The 22,304-nt window shown below is 41.8% G+C and overlaps 1 protein-coding gene across 3 annotated transcripts in view; it reads left to right on the top strand.

Annotated features, from left to right (window-relative positions):
* The window catches only part of HIVEP1 (HIVEP zinc finger 1), a 193,531-nt gene that overhangs the window by 147,915 nt on the left and 23,312 nt on the right, over positions 1 to 22,304 (top strand). For all 3 annotated transcript variants that reach the window (XM_045005283.1, XM_045005284.1, XM_045005285.1), the window contains 3 exons: positions 3,040 to 3,173; positions 4,617 to 4,792; positions 20,171 to 20,272. In XM_045005283.1, the coding sequence (XP_044861218.1) occupies positions 3,040 to 3,173; positions 4,617 to 4,792; positions 20,171 to 20,272 (412 nt within the window). The remainder of the gene's footprint in view (positions 1 to 3,039; positions 3,174 to 4,616; positions 4,793 to 20,170; positions 20,273 to 22,304) is intronic.

Below are 22,304 nucleotides of genomic sequence, written 5' to 3'. Positions count from 1 at the left end.
TCCTTTCTTGGATTATGTGTGACAACAATCCAACTCTCCATTGGAAAGAACTTAACTCGGAGCAGTCTTATATTAAACTAGCAAACTATCTCAAAATATTAAAAAAACGTTTTCCCTAAATGGCTCTGTGCCAATGGGGGAAAATGATTATTATAACACGAAAGTTATAGCTCTGGAAAACTTTGGTTCTCGGTGTAGTTTTCCACGGGACAGTTGTACATGACATCAGTAGTTGTTAAATCCTGGTCTTCGTGCTGCATTAATCACTGTCACTCCAGTTTTATTTATACCACTAACGGAGGTTGGTGGATTTAGTGTGGCACAAAACTGGAATAATGCAGAGGTGAATCAGGCCCTTTGCCTCCAGTCATAAGAGCAGGGGGAAAGCCACTGAGAGGATTGTCAGGCATTAGTAATTGAAGAAAGGAAACTTTTACTGTCCAGTATAATTTTTCTTATCAGTTGACCACTAGCTGTGGTCCTTTTGTTTAGGAGTGGGGCACATTAATGGATTGTTCTGCCTCTGCCTGCACTGTACCTCTCGTACAGATAGAGAGGACCTGAGTCTTCATGAGGGTCAATTTGGTACTTTTCACAAACACTATTTACAAAAAATAAATAAAAATGCAGATTTTCCTGATTACCCTATGATTCCTGAAATTCTCTGACAGAAATTCAAATAACATTTCTATTCGTGCATTTCTGTAATAGCAAAAGTTTTGCTACAGCTCACTGGGGTTATCTTGTATGTTATGAACACTAAAACCAGTGCTAAATTAGCATAAAACCAGTTAATTAAAATATGTGACTGTGGGAAGTGGGATGGTAGTTTTGAACACATGGATTTGAATATCCTGTCTCATCACCATTATGTATGTCATATATTTATAGAAAGGTTAAATTCACCTTGGTGCAGATGGCCCAAGAGCTTGTAAGCTACATAGACCAATTACCTCTGGATTCTCTTCCCCTTTTCCTTTTTATACCATTAAAAATTAAATGTGAAAAAAAAGTTAATTCATTAAGATTGAAAGATCAAGCACTTAAAGTCAGCAAATTCCAGGGGCTGGGAATGGTCACACACTGCTGGCCACGTTGTACAGAAATTGCATTTTCTATTCCCCTTTCCCTTGTTAAACATAAATGTTACACTATAAAAAGTAATAGACTAAGCTATAACATATGCCATGAAATATACAGGAAGCTCAGTGTGGTTGAGTTAAGTTTGTACTGCCATTTGAACTTCTGGTATCTCCTATCCAGAGTGTTAGATATCTTTATCCTTCATGTTGCATTAACAATATTTTTGCATGACGGTAAAATTTATGTTCCACTGCATAGAGCCAGAATTATCAGGCTTGATGTGGAAGAAGTATTTAGAGTGGAGGAAGGAAAGACCAGCATCAGTCAGGACACAGAGATGTATCAACCTTAAATGCTGGAGTAGCAGCTGCAGCATCCTGCACTTGTGCAGACTGTTAAGGTCATTGGAAATGCCAAATTATGAATATACTAGTTTCTCCTTTGACCCATCCCCAGTGCTGCACCTTTCTGCACCATACTCCTACACATGCAAAAGCAAAAGCATGGCTGAAGTGGCATAGAGGAACTTGCACAATTCCTTCATACCAGGATGATTGTATATAGTTTACAGTGTTTTAATATGCAATCAATGTAAATACATCGCTGAGGCATTGCCTTTTCTGTGAATCCTAAAACCTCCAGCATTCACTTTTATAGCCAATGAAAAACATTTAAAATAATGAGTCTAATATTTTTCTCCTACCATTTTATTGGCTTATTAGTGTTAGAAAATGTGCTAGGTATGCCAGCTATGTGGGTAGAACAATTTATAAATATGGTTGTAATAACTGTCAGCTAATTAGATCATTGCCTCATTTTATAAATTCGCTAGACTTGGAAGGATTAGATTTCAACTGGTAAATGGTGTAGAATTCAGCCTTCACAAAAAAATGATAGAAAATAATTTCTTTCTTTAATAATCAAGGGAAAACTGAAAAATTATTTTGTATTGTTAGATGACTGGTACACTCTCTCTTAATTTTCTCTGGCAATAAGAAACACATATGGAATACTGTTATCAAGGGTTTTTGGAATCTCTGCTTTGAAAGTTACTAAATTGTGAATGGAGCACTCTTACAGTGAAAATATAAACATATTTTTAAATTAATATAACCTGTACGTATCTCTTCTTTGTACACATCTGTCTTTCTCCCCTCTTCATCTCTGTTGCCAGTTGTCAGCCGCCCCTGGAGGCAATGAGATACTAGTGGTTCGTGTGCCCCTCGTAGAATCTGAGCATTGCAGCTACAAGACAGGAATTTTTGAGGGAGACATGTCCCCTGCAGTCCCCTGTGACAGCTCTAATGAGCAAGTGGTTCGAATATATGGTGCTCATGAAATGTAGTCCTGATACAATACCAGTAGTACCAGAGGAGAAAGTGGAAATAATTGGTTTGTATTGCTAAAATTTCTCACTTCTAATCAAACTATGGAGGACAGCAGCATCCTGGTGCAGCTGAGGAATATCACCTAAGAGAGTCCTGAGGTTGCAGCTGGCATGACAGCCACTGACTTCATGGCTTCTGCCACAGAGATAAGAGGCCAAGAGACATGGAGAGGCATGGGAGGGCCTCTTCAGATTTCGGGGGACTAAGTAGGTTTGTAGCCCAAATTTCATGCTTATTCCATAACCCCACCTAAGCTGAGCCCTTGACAACAGAATGAGGAGGCCACTTTGAATGCAAACTCACAGCATTCCCATTTGCCAAGAAAGAGTAACTTCCATAAGGGTCAATGAGTCCATAAACTCTCAATGTGTAGTAGGAAATAAGCTTAGTAAGAAGATCTTTGTTCCAAAGATCTGCAATCAGTGTTACAGGTATGGCTTCTAAAGCAATTGTGCATATAATTGGTTTTTTACTTTGTTTATTCTTAATTTACTGACTTGAATAACATAATGAAGGGTGCTAACATCAGCTGTAGTCAGAAATTTATAAATTTCCTATTTTCTTTCAGCGGGCATTAAATAAAAAAAAATTGACTCCAGGTGAATTCAGCAATAAAGAAAACTCTGAAACGAGCACTGAGCACGATAAAGAAAATTCCTTTACCAAAACCGAACCAAGAAGAGTTAAAATATTTGATGGAGGGTAAGTATATATTTTTAACCAAACACTATTGGGGATAATTATTTCTTAGTTCTGGGTTTTTGTTTGAAAGTATGATGTTCTTTCCTCTTTCAATTTATTTCAATTAACAGTTCCTAAACTGTGGCATGTAGACCAGCGATGGTCTGTGGGATGATTCCTGGTTTTCCCTAGAGAAACACAAGTCATATGTTCCATGGTGGTGCACAGATGGAAGGAGAAAGATTAAATGAAGAAACAGTAGAGAGTGGGATTAATTTATTTCAAAGAACACAACACTCATCACATAAAAAATGTCTGATGTTATAGCTAGATATGGCTATAGGCATAGGTATTTTCCTAATGTTACCAGTCCATGTAAATGATTTTCTGTTGCTGCTACAATGATGGTGTGTGATTGTGAATGGGAGGGGAGCTGGTCTAAGTGATCAGGCCTGGGCAGGATGGTGGTCCTCAATACAATCTCTGTTCACATGCAGTCTATGCTGTGAAAAAGTTGGAGAGCTCTAGTTTGCAAAGCACTCTGAAATTTTTACTGAAAATAAAGTACTGTAACATTTTGCATCAGATATCAAATGCTCATCAAAATAACAATCACTTGCATGTGATACCCTCCATGTAACATATTACAACAGTTCTTTGTAATAGTAAAGTAACACTGACATTTTTAAAGGTTTTGGGGGGGCACAAAGAGAAGAGAGACAACATGACTTAGGTGATTGGTAATGAGATCCCAGGGTTGTTCATTTCTAGGCTGATGAATCCAATCCAGGGCAATGGTGAGCATAAGTTTGTTACCATCTGTCCAGGCAAAGTGATGTTGCTTTTCTCTGCCCATTTCCTAATGGGTAGGATCCACTTCACAAAAAATCATCACCTCAAGTGGCATCCTGGATGATGTTCTCAGCAGAGAAGCCAAGTAATGAATGGCAGCAGACTCTGAAGTACACTTTCATCCAGAGGGCGTCCCACTAGGTTAAGATTGGAGTACATTGGCAGGGAGTTGTGAGGAATTTTTCACTGCCATAACCCAGGCTATTCCAGTTACATAGACGTCAGTCTCCAACATGATGTTCTTTTAGCACCTTCCTCCTCCCCACAAAAATTGACAGTTTTTAGAAGTGTGTGTATGGGTTAAACAGATTTAAGATTAAGTTTGGAATCTAGATGTTTGTCATATGGGGGGAAGCCCATTCTTAAAGACATTAGGATTCTGCTCTAAACCTTTTGTTGGCTATCTAGTAAAATAACTGAAGACTAAAATGCCATGAGTTGATCAGAGACAGGCTTTGATTTTTATGTCGTTCGTTCACATATTACATTATTTCTGGAATTCTGTTCATTCTACTGCAATTCTAATTTTCTGACTTTAGCTGACATAGGACTTTAGCTAGAAAATAACCCACTTCATAACAAACTTCCTCACTGTTACCATATTGTTGTTAGGTACAAATCAAATGAAGAATATGTGTATATTCGGGGAAGAGGAAGGGGAAAGTACATCTGTGAAGAATGTGGTATACGTTGTAAGAAACCAAGTATGTTGAAGAAGCATATTCGTACACATACAGATGTCCGTCCTTACCACTGCAATTACTGCAATTTCTCCTTCAAAACTAAAGGTAGAGGCACTTGTCGCAGCTAGTGATTTTTTCCTTTTTCCTTTTCTTTTCTACCTACTTGAAACTGTCTTTTTTTTTTTTTTAAGAAATCTAAACAGCAAGAGTGGATATAGAGTATGGAGGTGATAAAATAAATTGAATAAGTGGTGTTACGGTAACAACTATAAAATGTTGTGTTCTAATTCAAGCAATGTCCCTATGGGTGCTCCACTTGTGCCTTTGATTGGAGATTTATTGTGTAGATCCTGGTGAGGCCACACATGAGTCATACTCATCTTCATACTCCTTATCGAGGGCATATAAGGCCATGCAGACTAACCACCCCTCAGTTCCTTGGTCTGAGACCTTGTCTTCAGTCTCATTTTCTTTCTTTACCTTTCCTTAAATTTAATTTTATAAATAGTTCATTTTGTAGAGAGGTCTGTTCTATAATCCCCCCCCCCCAGGGGTTTTGTTTGTTTGTTTGTTTGTTTTTTTCCTTTGGAGATTCCCATCATCCCAGGGTTTGCCAGAGTCTCTAGGTTTTAAACATTGCCACAGTTGCTGGGAAGCTATGCTGCTCAGTGACAAGCATTCCTGGCATATCTGTTGCTTGGAGAAACATAAATCCCTCAAAAGTGTATCATCTGTTCAGCTTTTGAAAGCAGAACTAGGAAGAATCTGGAGACAAAGTTTAAACTCTTAACAATGGAGTGTTCTCTCCATCTGGCCTTGGATCCAGGCAAGGAGATCCCATCTCCATCCCCACACAGCAGTCTCTGAATGAGAATAGTGTCCCGTCAATATCTACATGCTTGTCCAGGTCTACTCTGGAAGGATCATTGGAGGACTCAGGGAGGATTCATAGACAGAGGGCCAATTCTCTGCTTTGAGAAAGCCTTCATCTCTTCAAAGATCACATTGAAGATCTCTCATCCCAATATGGGTACTGCTGAGTCTCCATGTTCCGTCAGTACCGACCCTGTGTCTGGAGCTCTGAGCTCCTCTAAGAATAAAGGCACCAAACATGCTTTGGTACCAGGATCCTTCTCTATACCACAGCAGCAGGACACTGCAGTGAAGGAGTCTAAGCACTCTACTCCTAAAAGGATAACACCTACAACATACTCAGTACTCTCCATTCCTAGGCCAGGGAGATGATTTACCAGGGAGAGGGCATACTTCTTATTCTGTTTCGGTTCCTCCCAAGCCATCTTCTTCAGTACTGTCTACTTCCATCAGATGAGACTTACTAGAGCAGTCTATGCTTTTGGCTGACTGTGAAACTTGCCCCATGCCAACCCACCCCGTACCACAGGAATTCAGACACTCCAGGGATTTATTCGTTTCAGATGAGCTGAAGTCTTCACCAATAATGGTTACCAAATGTCTGTTGATAGCGAGAGTGACATGGTGACTGAGACTGTACCTTTCTCCAGTACCATTCAGTCCTCCAGCACTTTCTAAAAGTGGCAAAGCACTTCCTTTAGATGAGGAGTTCTCTTCTGACTCCCAATCTCAGTGCAGGATTCTCCTACGCACCAAAGGAACTTCCCTTCTGTTACTTTTGGGGAGAGAAGGGAGTTACAAACCCATGCCACATACTGATTCAAGCACCATTGGATGCCACCTCCCATGTCTGATGGACCCCCCTCAGTGGCTAACCTGGGATCCTTGGCCTAAATATCAACAGCAATTCTCATGTGTCCCTAGTCTTTCACTTGGAGACCACAGAAGGAGACTTTCTCCTACTTCATCTCTCCCTCCTCCTTTACCTCACATGCAGGAATCCTTTGAAGAGCAGGAGGCCAGAACAGATAAGGATGCTACTCTGCAAACGAATATCTCCTCATCCTCTCTAGATGAGATGATTATGCCTCCTCCACCTTCTTTGGCTGATGATTTCAAACAGTCCCAGGACTTAATGAAATGTATTGCAGACTCTTGACAGATCCCCATAGAGGAGGTCAGAGTCAAAGCATAAGTTCTTGGATATTCTCCAGTGGACACCCTATGCTCGAGTAGCCTTGCCAATTAATGAGGCCCTGTTGGATCCTAACAAGACCATCTGGCAGACCCTGGTTAACAATACCACTGACATGCAAGTATGCCGATTTACAGGGAAAAAAAAAAAAAAAGTCCGGACAAGGACTCTGAATTTTTGTTTTCCAATCTTTCACCTAACTCTCTGGTTGTGGAAGCAGTGAAGGAACGCAAGATTCCCAGACAACTTGCTGAAAGCACAAACATCGAGGACGGTGACTCTTGCAGCTATAACTTCGTTGTTGGAACTGGGGTATTGGTTTTCAGCCTTCAACCTTCAGGATGCATATGTTCATGTCACGATTTATCCAGCTCACAAGAGATTCCTTCAGTTTCTGATCAGTCAAGATCACTTCCAGTATCAGGTGCTTCCTTTTGGCCTATCTTCTGCCCCAAGGTTATTCTTGAAAATATTGGCAGTGGTCATTGCCTATCTTTGTCTGGGGAGAATTGTTTTTCCATGCCTCGACAACTGGCTATTCAAGGGCCAGTCTTACGAGATTCTCTCCATCATAAAGACAGCAGTGTCTCTGTTCCACTGGCTAGGTCTTCATCTCAACATCAAAAAATCCACTCTAAGCCCTGTGCAAAGGATAGAATTTATAAGGGCATCCTTAGATGCAGTATGAGCAAGAGCTTACCTTCCCATGGACAGGGTCATGGCCTTAACAAACCCCTTCTCAAAAATTCAAATCAGTCCACAGACATCAACAAGAAATCACCTTCAACTACTCAGACACATGGCAGCTTGTACTTTTGTGACACAACGTGTTAGGTTATGCCTTTGATGGTTCCAGGGCTGGTTCAGGATGGTTTATGCCCTCGAACAAACGCAGCCTGCAGAAACTGGTGTCAGTCCCTTATCAAGTACAAGACGCTCAATTGGTGGAAAGACCCAGACAATGTTTGTGCAGGTGTTCCATGCATCCATCTCTCTCCAACCATCACCATAATGGCAGCTGCAACTCTGGTGGGTTGGGGAGAACATTTAGGGATCCACACCATTCAGGGCAAATGGTCTGTACAAGAAGCCTAGTTGCACATCAACATCCTGGAGCTGAGGACAGTCAGAAGTGCCTGTATCTACTTCCTGCCATTAAATCAGGAGCAGTTTCATAAAAATCATGACAGACAACGCAGTCTACATGTTCTATATCAACTGGTGTGATGGACGGGTAAGCATGGGATCCTCTTTGTGTGAAACAGTGAGGCTATGGAACCACTGTATAACCAACCGCATCCTAATTTTGGCAGCCTACCTCTCAGGTACAAAACACTATGGCTGATGACTTCAGCAGGCACTTCTCAAGCAATTACAAATGGGAGATGGACTCCTGGATTCTCAGTCACATTTTCATGACTTGGGGAGTTACAGAAGTGAATCTCTTTGCTACCTTAATCAACAAGAAGTGCAAACAATTTTAATTGAGAGGGGGTGTGGGCCCTCACTCACTGAGGGAAGTGCTTTCCTCGTTCCATGGACAACTTCTGTATGCATTTCCTCCAGTGCCCCTGATATTTAAGGTGATAAACATGATCAAGCAAGACAAAGCCAAGATGATATTAATAGTTCGAGTGTGGCCCAGACAGGCCTGGGACCCTTACCTGATTCACCTTGCTGTTTGCCCAGTGATGAGTCTTTCCCCCATCACCGGGTCCCAGGATGGATGAGAGGCCCGGAGTCTGGGCTCTAGCTTGAGCCTAAATGTCTACAACGCAATTTTACAACCCCAGAGACTGACTCAAATGAAATGGACCAGCCATGGGTATTTAATTGCAGTGCAGACATACTCAAAGTCTCATTACATCCACATACTAAATTTTCTATCTAAGGTGTCATCTGTATTTCATATCTGTTAAGATATCTATCTTCTAGTTTTCTTTGTGAAGCCACATCACACCAGGATGGATGTTGTCTTCTATACCCTAGACATTAGGAGAACACTGGCCTCTTATTTGGACCAAGCCAGATCATTTAGAAAATCTCCAAGACTATCAATTGCTGAATGTCCAAAGGATCCACAATCTCCACCCAGAGACTCTCCAGATGGATTTCTGGATGTATTATTCCTTGTTATGAATCTGCCCATTTACAACCTCCTCCTAGGGTATTAACCATTCCATGAGCTCTTTCTCTGCCTCTGTGACATTACTCAAAAACATTCCCCTTGTTCAGATCGTCAGAGCACTACGTGGTGGTTCATTCTTCTAGATGAGATGCTGCCTTGGGAATGCAGTCTTGTTTTTAGTATTGGACTCGAATTCAGAGCTTCCTCATGTTGAGGATACTGCTTGAAAGTCACCTGAAATGGGGAACCCAAAGGGATGCTATTCAAAGAAAAAAGAGAGGTTACTCTCCTTGTGCAGTAACGAGTTCTTTAAGATGTGTGTCCCTGTGAATGCTCTGCCACCTGTCCTCTTTCCCCTGTTTCAGTGTTTCTTGTATGGGACTTTGTGATGGAGAACGAACTGAGGGCAGTTTGCCTGTGCAGCCCTATATGCCCTTGGTGTGCAGCATGAGCAGGCACTACCACCAAAAATTTCTGATTGAAGGCACATGGGGGTGTAAGCGCATCTGAAGTGCAGCACCCCTAGGGACACACGTCTTGAAGAACTCCAGGAACTGCACAAGGTGAGTAACCTCTGATTATAAATCATTACCTACTCACCTGACACTTAGTTTTCAGGATTCTCAGCACTGTGAAGAACTCTTAATGGTCTGAGTGTGTGGTTCTGCACTGCTCTTAAAAAAATAAAATTTTGAATTCTGACATTGTATGTAACAGTTATGTTTCTAATTTAACTTAGTTTCCTTCTCTGAGTGGCCTAAGAGTGGGAAAATGCAGAGGTTATTTCAAAGAACTCTGGTTACAGGTGACGAGCTTTCATTTTTAGATTTGCTTGTTCTAGGTTGATATATATTGTACATGTAATTAGATTTGCAAAGGATTAAAGTAATTACCAATCTTAATATTTCTCACCAAGTGATTCTTCAGGAATATGGATTTTCTATTTTACTTGCTTTGACACCATCTCTGGGCTCACAACACTCTGTGTCACATCTGCTGACCTTCTAGCCAAGATGACATTGGGTGGGTAGTCTCCAAGGCTCCCTCAGGAGCAGCTAGATAAATTGATATGGAGGCACTCCCATTCCTCACTATTCTCACCAAAAGAGATCTGGGAGTTCTGAATTACAGAGGCAGCACAATCATATTTGGGTTTCTGAGTCTAGAGCAGGAGACTAAGCTAGCTTTAATTTGACCTTTTAAATGATCAGTCCTTTTCTAACACAATTATTGTCTTAACTATAGAATTCTGTCTCATGTGGCTGAACTTTCTCCTTAATTGACTGAGTAACAGAGTAACAAACGCTGTACTAATGACATGCTCGTTATACAGATCTGTCGCATCTTACGCGCATTTAACATGCGTGAATTCAGCTTTACGCAATTGGCAAAAACAAAACAAAAAATAAAACAAAAAAAGAGAAAAATAATTTAAATACTGTTCCTGTAGTGCGGGCGATTCTGCCCGCCATTATACTCAATGTAATTTTGACTATACGCGGTTTTCGCTTTACGCACTGACCGCGGAATGTAACCCCAGCATAAGATGAGACAGACCTATAGTGTTTTTAAATTATATTTAATTTTTTTTTAAATATGATCTTTGCTTTAAACTTTCATGCAACTATATCACTATGATTTCAAATAAACTATTGTGTTAAGTAGGGTCAGGCCTAGTCAGCACTGGAGTGGAAAACTTCCTACAGTATTTTGTTTTGTTTTGAAAGTGATGCACGTAATTCAGCAAGTGTGTTGAAACTTAGTAGTCCATCACAGTGTAGGGAGTACACATGTTGTTTGTGGTACAGTCTTTTAGATGACATGTCAAACTGAGCCCTTAATCACTTCTGATCATGAAAGAGCCCATGGGAGTTTTTGCAAGAGTGGGTGTGCTGGCCATATTCCAAACTCAACTAATTAAATTCCGCCTACCTCAATTCCCTTGTTACTTTAGTTGGATACAGTATTTTTATTCACTTCCTATCCTAAATTGTTGTGCAATGCTGTGGTTGCCACAATGACTATTGCATTCAATCAAAACAGACACCCTGGTCTTCCAGGTTGTAGGTTAGGCACAGAACTAATAAACCTGTCCTATTAAAAAAAAAAAACAGACTATGTTACGGAAACAGTGACTGAGAAATCGATCATTACTGTGTTTGATGGCCTCCAGGAGTCAATGACCCGTATGACTGCCAGTGGTGAAAGCCAAAAGGAAGCCACTGGCATGAAGACTGAAGTGCTGAACACCAAGACAAAAACCAAACTTGGTTTTTGGAATGTATGGACAATGTATGAAGCAGAGAAGCTATCTCAGATCACAGCAGAGATGAGACACTACAGCTTACACATCCTGGGTGTCAGCAAGAGGAGATGGATGGGATCAGGAAGATTAACAGCAGCCTCGGGAGAAACTTTGCTGTTTTCTGGACGGGATGATGGACAACACCATGAGGGTGTTGCCATCCTTTTGAAGGAGGGAGTGGAGCATTCCCTGCTTGAATGGAAATCCATCAGCCAACAGACTTAGGAGAGCCAGACTGAAATAGAAACATAATAATATCACCCTGATTCAGTGTTATGCTCCGACAAATGACAGTGATGAAGAAGTAAAGGACAAATTCTACCTTACGCTACAGGAGGAGTTAAAGAGAATACCACGCTACGACCTAACTATCGTCATGGGAGACCTGAATGCCAAGGTCAGTAAGGACAACACAAACAATGACAGGAAGGAGTGGATTACACCCACCACGTGGAACACCATAGAAACCAGACGAGTGCCGAAGAAAAAAAGTTTGACACAAAATCCCAGAGGCTAAAGGACAAATACCACGAGCAGTATATAGCAAGGCACACCGGGAGGTCAAACACCTTGTGAGAGCAGACAAACGGCATTATATTGATAATCTGGCAACACAAGCAGAGGATGCAGCTCCTCATGGTGAACAAGGAACCGTCTACAAAATGACGCAGCTTTTCAGTGGTATACGGCAGACACCCCAACTAAGGAATAGATCATTCAAGCCATCAAATCCTTAAAAAATGGGAAAGCTGCTGGCAAGGATAACTTGAATGCAGAATTGTTCAAGGTAAATCCTAAATTAGCAGCACCTATCCTGGCCCCTCTATTTACATCAGTCTGGGAAAGGGAAAAAGTGCCAGATGAGTGGACCGGTGAGGTTATAGTGAAGATACCAAAGAAAAGAACTCTCAGTGATTGTAATAACTGGTGTGGTATCACACTTGTATCTGTGCCAAGCAAAGTATTGTGTAAGATCATAGTCCAGCATATATCAGAGACAGTTGATCATGTTCTCAGAAAAGAGCAAGCTGGTTTTCATAAAAGGCTTGGATCCACAGACCAGATCTTCACTCCACGAAACATAATAGAACAATGTTTAGAATGACAATGGCAATTCTACATAAATTTCATAGACTTTCAGAAGGCTTTTGATAGCATTCACAGGACTAGCCTCCGGCGCATTCTGTGGGCATATGGAATTCCTTTCCCTATAATCAACATCATCAAAAACTTCTATTTCAACTTTACATGCAGTGTTGATCACAGTGAGCTCAGTTTTGAAGTCAAAACAGGAGTATGTCAGAGGTGTGTCATGTTTTCAATCCTCTTCAACATTGCCATCAACTGAGTAATGCGGCATACAACAGAAATCATGCGAAGAGGCATTAAATGGACTCTCTTCTCATCCCTTGAAGACCTGGACTTGCAGATGATGTCGCTCTCCTATCACATACCCAACACCATATACAAGAAAAAACAACTTGACTCAACGCATTCAGCCAGCAAATTGGACTGAAAATCAATTGCAATAAGACAGATATTATGACCTTTAATATTGCCTCATCATTACCAGTACAGATAGAGGATTATGGTCTCACCAATGTAGAAACATTTACATGAGCTGCATACTTTCAACACTACTTTATAGTGCAGAATGCTGGGAAATAAGAAAGTATGACATATCCAAACTGTCTTCATTCCATACAACCTACCTCAGAAAAATCCTCTGTAGCTTTTGGCCCAGAACAATCTCAAACCAAGATCTATTGATGCAGTGCAGCCAAGAGGATCTGAGCACCATCATTGCCAGGAGGCGCTGGAGATGGATCGTTCATGTGCTTCGGATAGAAACTAATTCCATCACCAGAGTAGCAATAAGATAGACACCTGAAGGCAAGCAAAAATGCGGCTGCCCGAAAACAACATGGGGAAGAGCTGTGGAAGCCGAGCTGGAAAAACCTGGGGCACAGCTGGGGAACCATTGAAAGACTTGCCAGAAACAGACAGGAGTGGAGGAGCTTCGTCACTGCCCTAAATGCCAGATGCGTAATAGGAACATGATGATGATGATGATTCAATCAAAAGAAGAGGATGCTTCTCAGTGGCTGGTGAACTGACCTCCACACATGGAGTACATAACCTGTATTTCTGTAAAGCACCTGGGAAACTTGGAAAGTTATTGTGTAAGTCAGTCAATAGTAATAATAATTTTTATAACCACAGTTTCTTCTTTGAGTAGTTTTCCTATGGGTGCTCCACATCAGGTTGTCAGAGATTTTCATCAGCAGGGTCTATGCCTGCATCCCAAACACCCTCATGCCCCAGTGCAAGGGTATATAGGGAGGAGTGGACCTGCCATCACTCCATTTCCTTCTCCGTTGCCTGCAGCTTGACATGGAGCATCACAATATCCATTTTCTAGCCATGCTGCTTTGTATACCTCTCGCTTATTTGGTTTCTAGCCATGCTGCTTTGTATACCTCTCGCTTATTTGTTACCTTATTTTTATAGTGGTACTTGTGTTTTATTATTTTTCCATTATTTAGCACAGTTGGAGGGGAGTTCTCCTCGTCCTCTCTTTTTGTCTGATATGGTCCTTTATCACTTTTCTTTGTCCTCACTATTTGGCCTGAGTATGGGTTATGCCCAACACCCCAGGCTTCAAACCCTGCCAGACCTGCCATAGGTTTTTTTTCTCCACAGCGATGAACATTCACGCAGCCTTTGGGAGTCTCACATCCCCTCCAAATTAGAGAGATAAGATGAGTGAGGTAATATCTTTTATTGGACCAGGTGTTGGTGAGAGAGACAACAGAAGACAGAAGACAGACCTGGCGAGGACTATCATGGGCCCTTCCCTTTTTACTTTGTCCCAATTCAGTGAGCATATTGGAACCCCTGTGACCCATATGGTGACCACTTCTATTGGGTCCCATCTTGTAAGAGAGCATGTTAGGAGCAACAAAATGTTATTGAGCCTTGCTTCCACGATACTTCTCACTGAGGAGCAGGTACTAGCTGAGGAGGAAGAAACCTTCCCACAAGTGCTCCTCCACCGTTTTACTGTGATCATTTCAAGGTGTTTCAAGACCTGGTGAAACATATAGTGGACACTGTACAAACTCAGTGGAGGAGATACAGGAACCCCAACATTCCATCAGACATCTTTCATCCATCTCCCCAGGACAAGATCGCCTTGCCCATCAGTGATGCTTCATTAGCCCAAGTAATACAAGGTGTGGCAAGCTCCAGCTACTATTCCAGCTCCTGCAGATGGGCTGACAAGCAATACGATGTTTCACTCAGAGGCTCAGAGTATTTTTTTCCCTACCTTACAAACAACTCTCTGGTTGTTGAGACAGCAAACGAGAGGAACAGATAACACCAGTTCCATTCAAAACCATCAGACAAGGAGCTGAAGTGGCTGGATCTTCTGGGTCACAAGAGATACTCATCTGCTTCTTTGCAGTCCAGAATACCCAGTTACCAAGCCCTGATGGTGAAGTATGACTTCTAAAACTATTCTCTTTCTCAACTATTAAATACTTGCCTCAGGATCAGAGAGGACAGTTTCAGGCCCTCATTACAGAAGGCCAGACAATTGCTAAGGCACCTCTACAGGCTTTGCTCGAGGCCACTGACATAGCTGCAATTTCCATAGCTGCAGCAGTCTTCCAGCCTCCTCCGTAAGATAAAAAATACTGTTGAGGGCCCTCCTTTTGAGGGATGCAAGTTGGTTAGTGACACCACAGGTGGGTGTCTTCACAGGTTGAAGACTGCTCAGTGGTCTCGTCCAGTCCACTACTAGCCCCTGAGACCAGCTGAATCCCCCCACGCCAGGAAGAAGCCCAGGTTCCCTAAGAAAGGGCACTCTTCAGTGAACTCCCAACCAGTGATGTCCTCAAAATGCCAATTTTGACTTATTGATCAAGGGCCACGAACTGCCATCTACTCTGGATTCTACACTGCACCTCCCCCTCTCCCACCATTACCATCCTTATGGGAATCATCTGTCCCATTTTTCTACCTTCATGGGAGTGCATCACCTCAGACAGTTGGATCCTGGAGTTGATTTTCACAGGCCATTCCATCAAGTTCAGCTCCTTACCACCCCCTCACCCTTCTTCCCCATCCCTCTCCAGGGCCATTCTCACAAGGATCTTTTGAGACAGGAGGTATAATCTCTCCTAACACTGCACTCGATTGAACTTATTCTACTGGATTTCATCTAGAAAGGTTTTAATCTGGGTATTGCTTGGTTGTGAAGAGAGTTGAAGGACAGAGATCAATTCTGGACCTCAGGATTTTCAACACTTTCATCTGTGCTCAGCATTTCAGAATGATAACCCCTAAGGAACGTTAATTCCCTCTCTGGATCTGGGAGATTGGTTAATTTCCCTTGACCTTTAGAATGCTTATTTCCATATCGCCTTTCTGCCAGCCCAAGGTCTTTACCACAGTGTTATTGGTCACCACAGTCCATCTTGCTAGATGGAAATAATCATCTCCCCCTACCTAGACAATTGACTCCCGAAAGGTCGCTCATTTCTAAAGGCTTAGGCAGTAACTGGCAAAGCCCTAGCTCTTTATCATTCACTAGGCATCTACCTCAACCTGAAAAATTCTACCTTCATACCCAGATAACACAGATTTCATCAGGGCCACTCTGGACTCCTCCAGTGCCAATGCGTACTTGCCCAAGGACAGATTTACCTTGAAGTCCAACCTTGTTTCAAAGATACAGCAAACCACAGCATGGGCTTGCTTAAAACTTCTGGGCCATATGAAAGCCTGTACATTTGTGACACCCTTAGCAACAGTACTTTCTTGGTGTCTTCAGACCTGGCTGAGAACCATCTATATCCGGAATAAGCACAGTCTGTTGGAACGAATGTCAGTTCCTTGGAGTGTACTCAACACTCTAAATTGGTGGAAAGAGCCACAAAAAGTGTGTGTGGGAGTTCAGTTCCTGCAGCCTCCTCCTATAAGGACCATCACTCCAGACGCTTTGGTGATACGCTGGGACGCACACTCCCAGAACCTCACAGCGCAAGGAAGATGGACTCCTTGGGAGACCATACTTCATATCAACGTATTCGAATTCAGAGTGGTTCTTTACACTTGCAAGCACTTCCTACCCCACAACAGGGGCCACCCAGTCAGGATCATGCTGGACAACAGAATAGCAGTGTATTATCAGTCATCCAGGAGGAGCAAGATCCTAGTCTTTATGCACCAAATCCATAAAACTATGGAACTCTGGTGCAATATCATACCGTGGGCAAATCTCAGCAGTTTATCTACTGGGACTACAGAACATATTGGCAGATTCCCTCTGGAGACACCGACCACAAGTGGGAGCTGAATGACAAGGTATTCCGAGAGATATCTTATTTAGGGCCATCCACTGATAAATCCCTTCAAAACTCCATCCAGTGTGAAGTGCAGACAATTCTGATCGAGGGGAGGGCACCTCCACAACTTGACAAGAAATACCTTAGTCATTCCTTGGCCTCATGTATTGCTTTATGCTTATCCTCCAATTCTCTTACTACTTAAGGTTCTTAACAAATTGAAACAAAAAAAATTAGTAGCCATCCTCTTAGCACTATCTTATCCAAGATGGGTGTGGTTCCCGGAGCTGACCCACTTGTCTCTGTGATTGTCTCTCTTTATTCCTCTGACAGTGAACCTCCTCACCCAAGAGTTGGGATTGATCACTCATCTGAATCTTTCAGCGCTTCACCTAAAGCTTGACTACTAGATAGTTCTCTGGTATTGTCATAAATATAAAGGGAAGGGTAACAACCTTCCTGTATACAGTACTATAAAATCCCTCCTGGCCAGAGGCACAAAATCCTTTTACCTGTAAAGGGTTAAGAAGCTCAGGTAACCTAGCTGGCACCTGACCAAAAGGACCAATAAGGGGACAAGATACTTTCAAATGGGGGGGGGCAGGCTTTGGTCTGTTCTGGGTGCTTGCCAAAGACAGATCAAGAAAGCAAGCAATCCAACTCCATTAGCATTAGTAAGTACTAGCAAGGGAATGCGTTAGCTTACTTTTATTTTGGCTTGTGCTTTTCTCTGTGCTGAGAGGGAGGTGTATTCCTGGTTTTCTTTTTATAACTTTAAAGTTTTGCCCAGAGGGAAATCCTCTGTGTTTTGAATCTGATTACCCTGTGAGATTATCTTCCATTCTAATTTTACAGAGGTGCTTCTTTTACCTTTTTTCTTTCTAATGAAGTTCTGGGTTTTTTTAAGAATCTAATTGGGTTTTTTTAGTGTCCTAAAAAAAAACCCAAGGTTGGTCTGGTGCTCATCTTGTTTATTCTCAGGCCTCCCCAGGAAAGGGGGTGTAGGGCTTGGGGGGATATTAGGGGGGAATAGGAACTCCAAGTGGTCCTTTCCCTGAGTTTTGTCTAATCACTTGGTGATGGCAGTGTTACCTAATCCATGGTACAAGGGAGAATTTGTGCCTTGGGGAGTTTTTAACCTAAGCTGTTAGAAATAAGCGTATGGGGTCTTTCATGCGAGCAAGACTGCTCCCCAGAGGTACAAACGGTACCGCTTCATAGCAGAAAACCTACAACAAGGAAAATGTACCTGCAGAAGTGAAGGTGTGGGCAGAGATGTACAGCTCCTTTTGAGTCTTGTCTGCCACACATTCTCAATTATCTGTTCAATTTAAAAACTCACATTTATCATTGAGCTCCAGCAAAGTTCACCTAACTACTATCACAGCTTTTCACCTCCCAGCCAAAGGGTTTTCAGTTTTTACTCACCCAACCACAGCAAGGTTTATCAAAGGCCTCTTCAACTTCTTCCCTCCTGTCAAGGAACCAACTCCACCATGGGACCTCAACTTAATCCTTATCGCATGGAGGAAACCCCAATTTAAACCTATGGCGAACTGTTCCCTCCTTCATCTGTCCCTTTAAGATCTCATTTCTCATAGCCATCCACTCAGCCGGGAGGGTAAGGGAGCTTGGAGTCTAATGGCTGACCTATGGTATATTGTGTTCTATCATGACACGATGACTCTACATCTGCACCCTCGCTTCCTTCCCAAGGTTTCCCATCAACCAGGAGATTCACCTCCTGGTGTTTTATCCTAAGACTCAGTCTTAGAGAGAAGAATCAAGCTTTCCCACACTGGATGCAAGTAGAACTCTTGACTTGTACCTAGACAGGGCTAGGCCCTTTAGGGCTTCACTCAGGCTTTTCATCTCAGTTGCAGAATGCATGAAAGGACAAACAGTTTCCACCCAAAGACTATCCAAATGGGTTGCAGGATGTATCTTAATCTCTTATGAAGCCTCGGAGGTTCACCCCCCCTCCAAGAGTTGTAGCTCATTCCACCAGTGTTCAATCTACCTCAGGAGCCTTGCTGAAAAACATATCTTTGAGATCTCTGCAGGACAGCAACATCATCTTCAGTACAAGTGTTTTCCCAGCATTACGCTTTTGTGACTGAGTCCAGAGCTGATGCAGCTTTTGGCAAGTCTCTTATATGAAAGTTCATAAAATGTCACAAAAATAAATGTTGATGGGAAAAGGTACAAAATGGAGACTGAAAGACTTAGTCTAACCAAAAAGACCTACTGACGTTACCATGGACTAGGACAGGGTTTCTCAAACAGGAGTCGCCACTTGTGTAGGGAAAGCCCCTGGCGGGCCGGGCCAGTGTGTTTACATGCCCCGTCTGCAGGTCCGGCCGATCGCGGCTCCCACTGGCCCCAAATTGCTGCTCCAGGCCAATGGGAGCTGCTGGAAGCGGCGTGGGCCGAGGGACTTACTGGCCTCCACTTCCAGCAGCTCCTATTGGCCCGGAGCAGCAATCCGGGGCCGGTGGAAGCCACGATCGGCCAGACCTGCCAACGGGGCAGGTGTAAACACTGGCCCGGCCTGCCAGGGGCTTTCCCTACACAAGCGGTGACCCTTGTTTGAGAAACCTGGACTAGGACTATGTTAAGATCATTCCTGGTAAACAAGAGAAGTGTGAGACTGGAAATTAGGGCTAATTGGTGTACAAAGTAATGAGGGGACGAGCTATTCCATCCATCACTCCCTTTTAGAGCTCGTCAAAGAAAAGACTTTGGGGGTGAAAATTGAGCGTCAGCACAATTGCTAACTAAAAAAAGGGGAAGAAGTGAGCTTCACCATCATGGTTGCCACCCTCACCATCTCCTTGGACCCAGAGTCCACTGTGACACTGTTGGGCCTTCGTCATCCTAATCCTAAGAGACGTTCTGACCAAGCGAGGCCAGAAAGAAGGACCCAGATAACATAGACAGTGGAGGTGGCAAAATCCCAACCACTGGTTGGTCTCAGTATACCAAACCCCCAATTTGGTTTAAAACTGTTTAATGGTGGACAGTGACAGGGTCATGTTAACTCCTTTAATTCTTTGAGCCCATTTATTTAATCAAAATTAATGTAACAGGCTCTTCCGCTGTGGTAGTGGCAAGTCCCTACCTCATTCTTGCAAGAAACACCTTAGCCACATAAGCAATATGACTCCAGGAGAGGGGTTCCTGTTTGTGCTAGGCAAGCAGAGATAGGTGCCTCCCTGAGAGGGATGGGGCTTAGGAGACACCCCTCTCCTCCGCATTTTCCATTGGCTAGCTTAGACAGCTCTCCATGCTGTTTTTTGTGTATCTCATTCTTAGATACCTTTCTGCCCTCATTCATTGTATACGGAGCCAAGGCAGCTAACTCCGGCATTATGGATTGTAGTATTTGTTCCAGTGATTTTTCTAGGTCCCTACAAGTTAGGTTTTGTGACACTTGGTTCAGGGTGTTAAATATTTGATAACTATGGGCAGCTTATCTGGGTGTGGGGAAGAGTGAACTGGTTATGTACAAAATCAAAGTATACCTATAACTGTGCTTGTATCAGTGTAGATCCATATGCAGAATGTGACAATCTTGGGTACATATGTGTATATTTAAAGAGTAATTCATTTTTGTTTTTCTCTTAAGGAAACTTGACAAAACATATGAAGTCCAAGGCACACAGCAAGAAATGTATGGATTTAGGAGTTTCAATAGGCTTAATAGATGACCAGGATGGAGAAGAATATGGTAAGGATTTTAAATCTTCATTTCTTTACTCCACCTTTTGTATTGATTTATTTTTCTGTCATCTCACGTATCTAGCCTTTCTCACCCAGAGCCTTTGACTTCTGTTAGAAGTAAATGCCAGTGTGATAGACACCTTAAAAATATGACAGAGAGTAAAAGGTACTAGAAAGACACATAAGCCAAAAAAAGGGATGGCATTTGCTAAAAGTCCATTGCTGGGAAATGTTCAAAAAATGCTACCCAGTTTAATATCACCAGTTTTACAAGACTTCAATATATCTCAGAAACATAATTTTTCCTGCAGAACATGCAGTTCCACATCACAAAATTTCACATTTTTCACTGAAAATAATTTTGCTAAAAAATGTCAAATTTTAATACAAAAGTCTCACAAAAATTGGACCAAATGTCAAATCTGCAATAAAATGGTCAAATTACGAACATGTTGCTGTAAATATTTTGTGCGGCTCATTCCAGAAAGCAAACAAGCAGTCACTGTGCTGCATGCAGAAGAAGACTGTGCTATTGTAGCAGTGATTGCGTATATCACTGGGTGGGTGATATTCAGTTAAAAATTCTGCCGCTTTTCCACCTTCACTCTTTTTACTTTTTCGATAATAACGTGAACATCAGTAAAAGGCATTTATAACAACTGATAAAATTTGAACCAAATCCTATATTCCTAAGACACTCAAAGCTGCCCTTGGAAGAAGGTAGGAGCTTGAGTGTGTTCCAGAAATGGAGAATTAGGGACACTGCAGATTTTGATTAGTTGAATAAGCTGGTTCACTAGCACTAGCCAACTCTGAGAGGTAAAACAGGACATTATTTTAGGACTTAGTTTTGGCTCTAGAAATTCATCAGTGTAGTGGTGAAATTCATCTGCCCACCCATCTGTTCTGCAGTAGGATCAGACATATTTTTGTCTTCGGTATATTTTTCATATTTACATTGAATAGTTTATTAGATTGTGGAGGAGGCTTTAAAGAGAAAAGTGGTGAAGAGTTTATTGAAAGAAGAAAGGGTAATAGATTAATCCACATGCTCCCACTTGACAACCAATAGCAGACTAAGTGAATCAGCCTGAATTTAATTCTTAATAATGTTGAGAATGCGACTCAATGTTCTTCAGTTGGTATGACTCAGTAATGTTCTAAGTACAAAGGAAGCGGCATTTGCCCTTTCTGAGCAATAATTGATTTATTCCTTTTGAAGACAAGGAAAAAACAAAGGTAATCTTACTTATTTGACAACAAAATTCATGAATTAGTCCTCTTAGTAATTGAAGTACAAAAACAAGTACCACAGAAAATATGCTGCCATTACATATTCACATCTATTTCTCACTTTGAACATTTGAAATAAAATTGTTCCTGTTTCCACACAAAATTTAAAAAAAATAAAAAATGCGGAACTGGGTTTTTTTTTGTTTTTTTTGTTTTTAAATACCATTCTGCAGCTATCATAATCTCATTTGGCCTTTTGTAGTATAGGTGACCAGGGATGTTCTATTCACTAGAGTGAAAAAAATTAAGTGATTGATAGGTTTATGTTTGCATTGTTAAATATCTCCCTTTATAGTAGTAACGTTATGGTTTTGGATTTACAATCATCATTAGTACTCAGGACAATTAAGTTATTTTTAAATTATTATTTAAATTATAACAGATTACATAGTAATTCACTAGCATGTATTAGGGCACAACATTTTTGCAAGAAAATTACTAAAATGCTATAGTTAAATTTACTGGGATTTAAAAAAAAAAAAAGAAATTCATTGAGATTTAGACATTAATTCCATTAGGCTCCTCTGAAAATCCTAGCCTGATCTGAAGCGTCCACTTGCCAAAAACTGCTAAAATCATTAATAGGTGCCCAAATACCAAGAGAAAACAAAGCACCCAGATAGATAGTGCTTATGTCTCTTCGGGGAAGAAAACTTGATACCCAGTCTTTAACGAGACATAGCAAGGATCTGTCACTGTGTTTCATGTATATCTATGTCCCGGACGTAAGTTGACCTGAACATTTT

The sequence above is a fragment of the Mauremys mutica genome, chromosome 2, assembly GCF_020497125.1.
Source record: "Mauremys mutica isolate MM-2020 ecotype Southern chromosome 2, ASM2049712v1, whole genome shotgun sequence".
NCBI lineage: Eukaryota > Metazoa > Chordata > Testudines > Geoemydidae > Mauremys > Mauremys mutica.
This window is presented reverse-complemented; position numbering and strand designations above follow the sequence as displayed.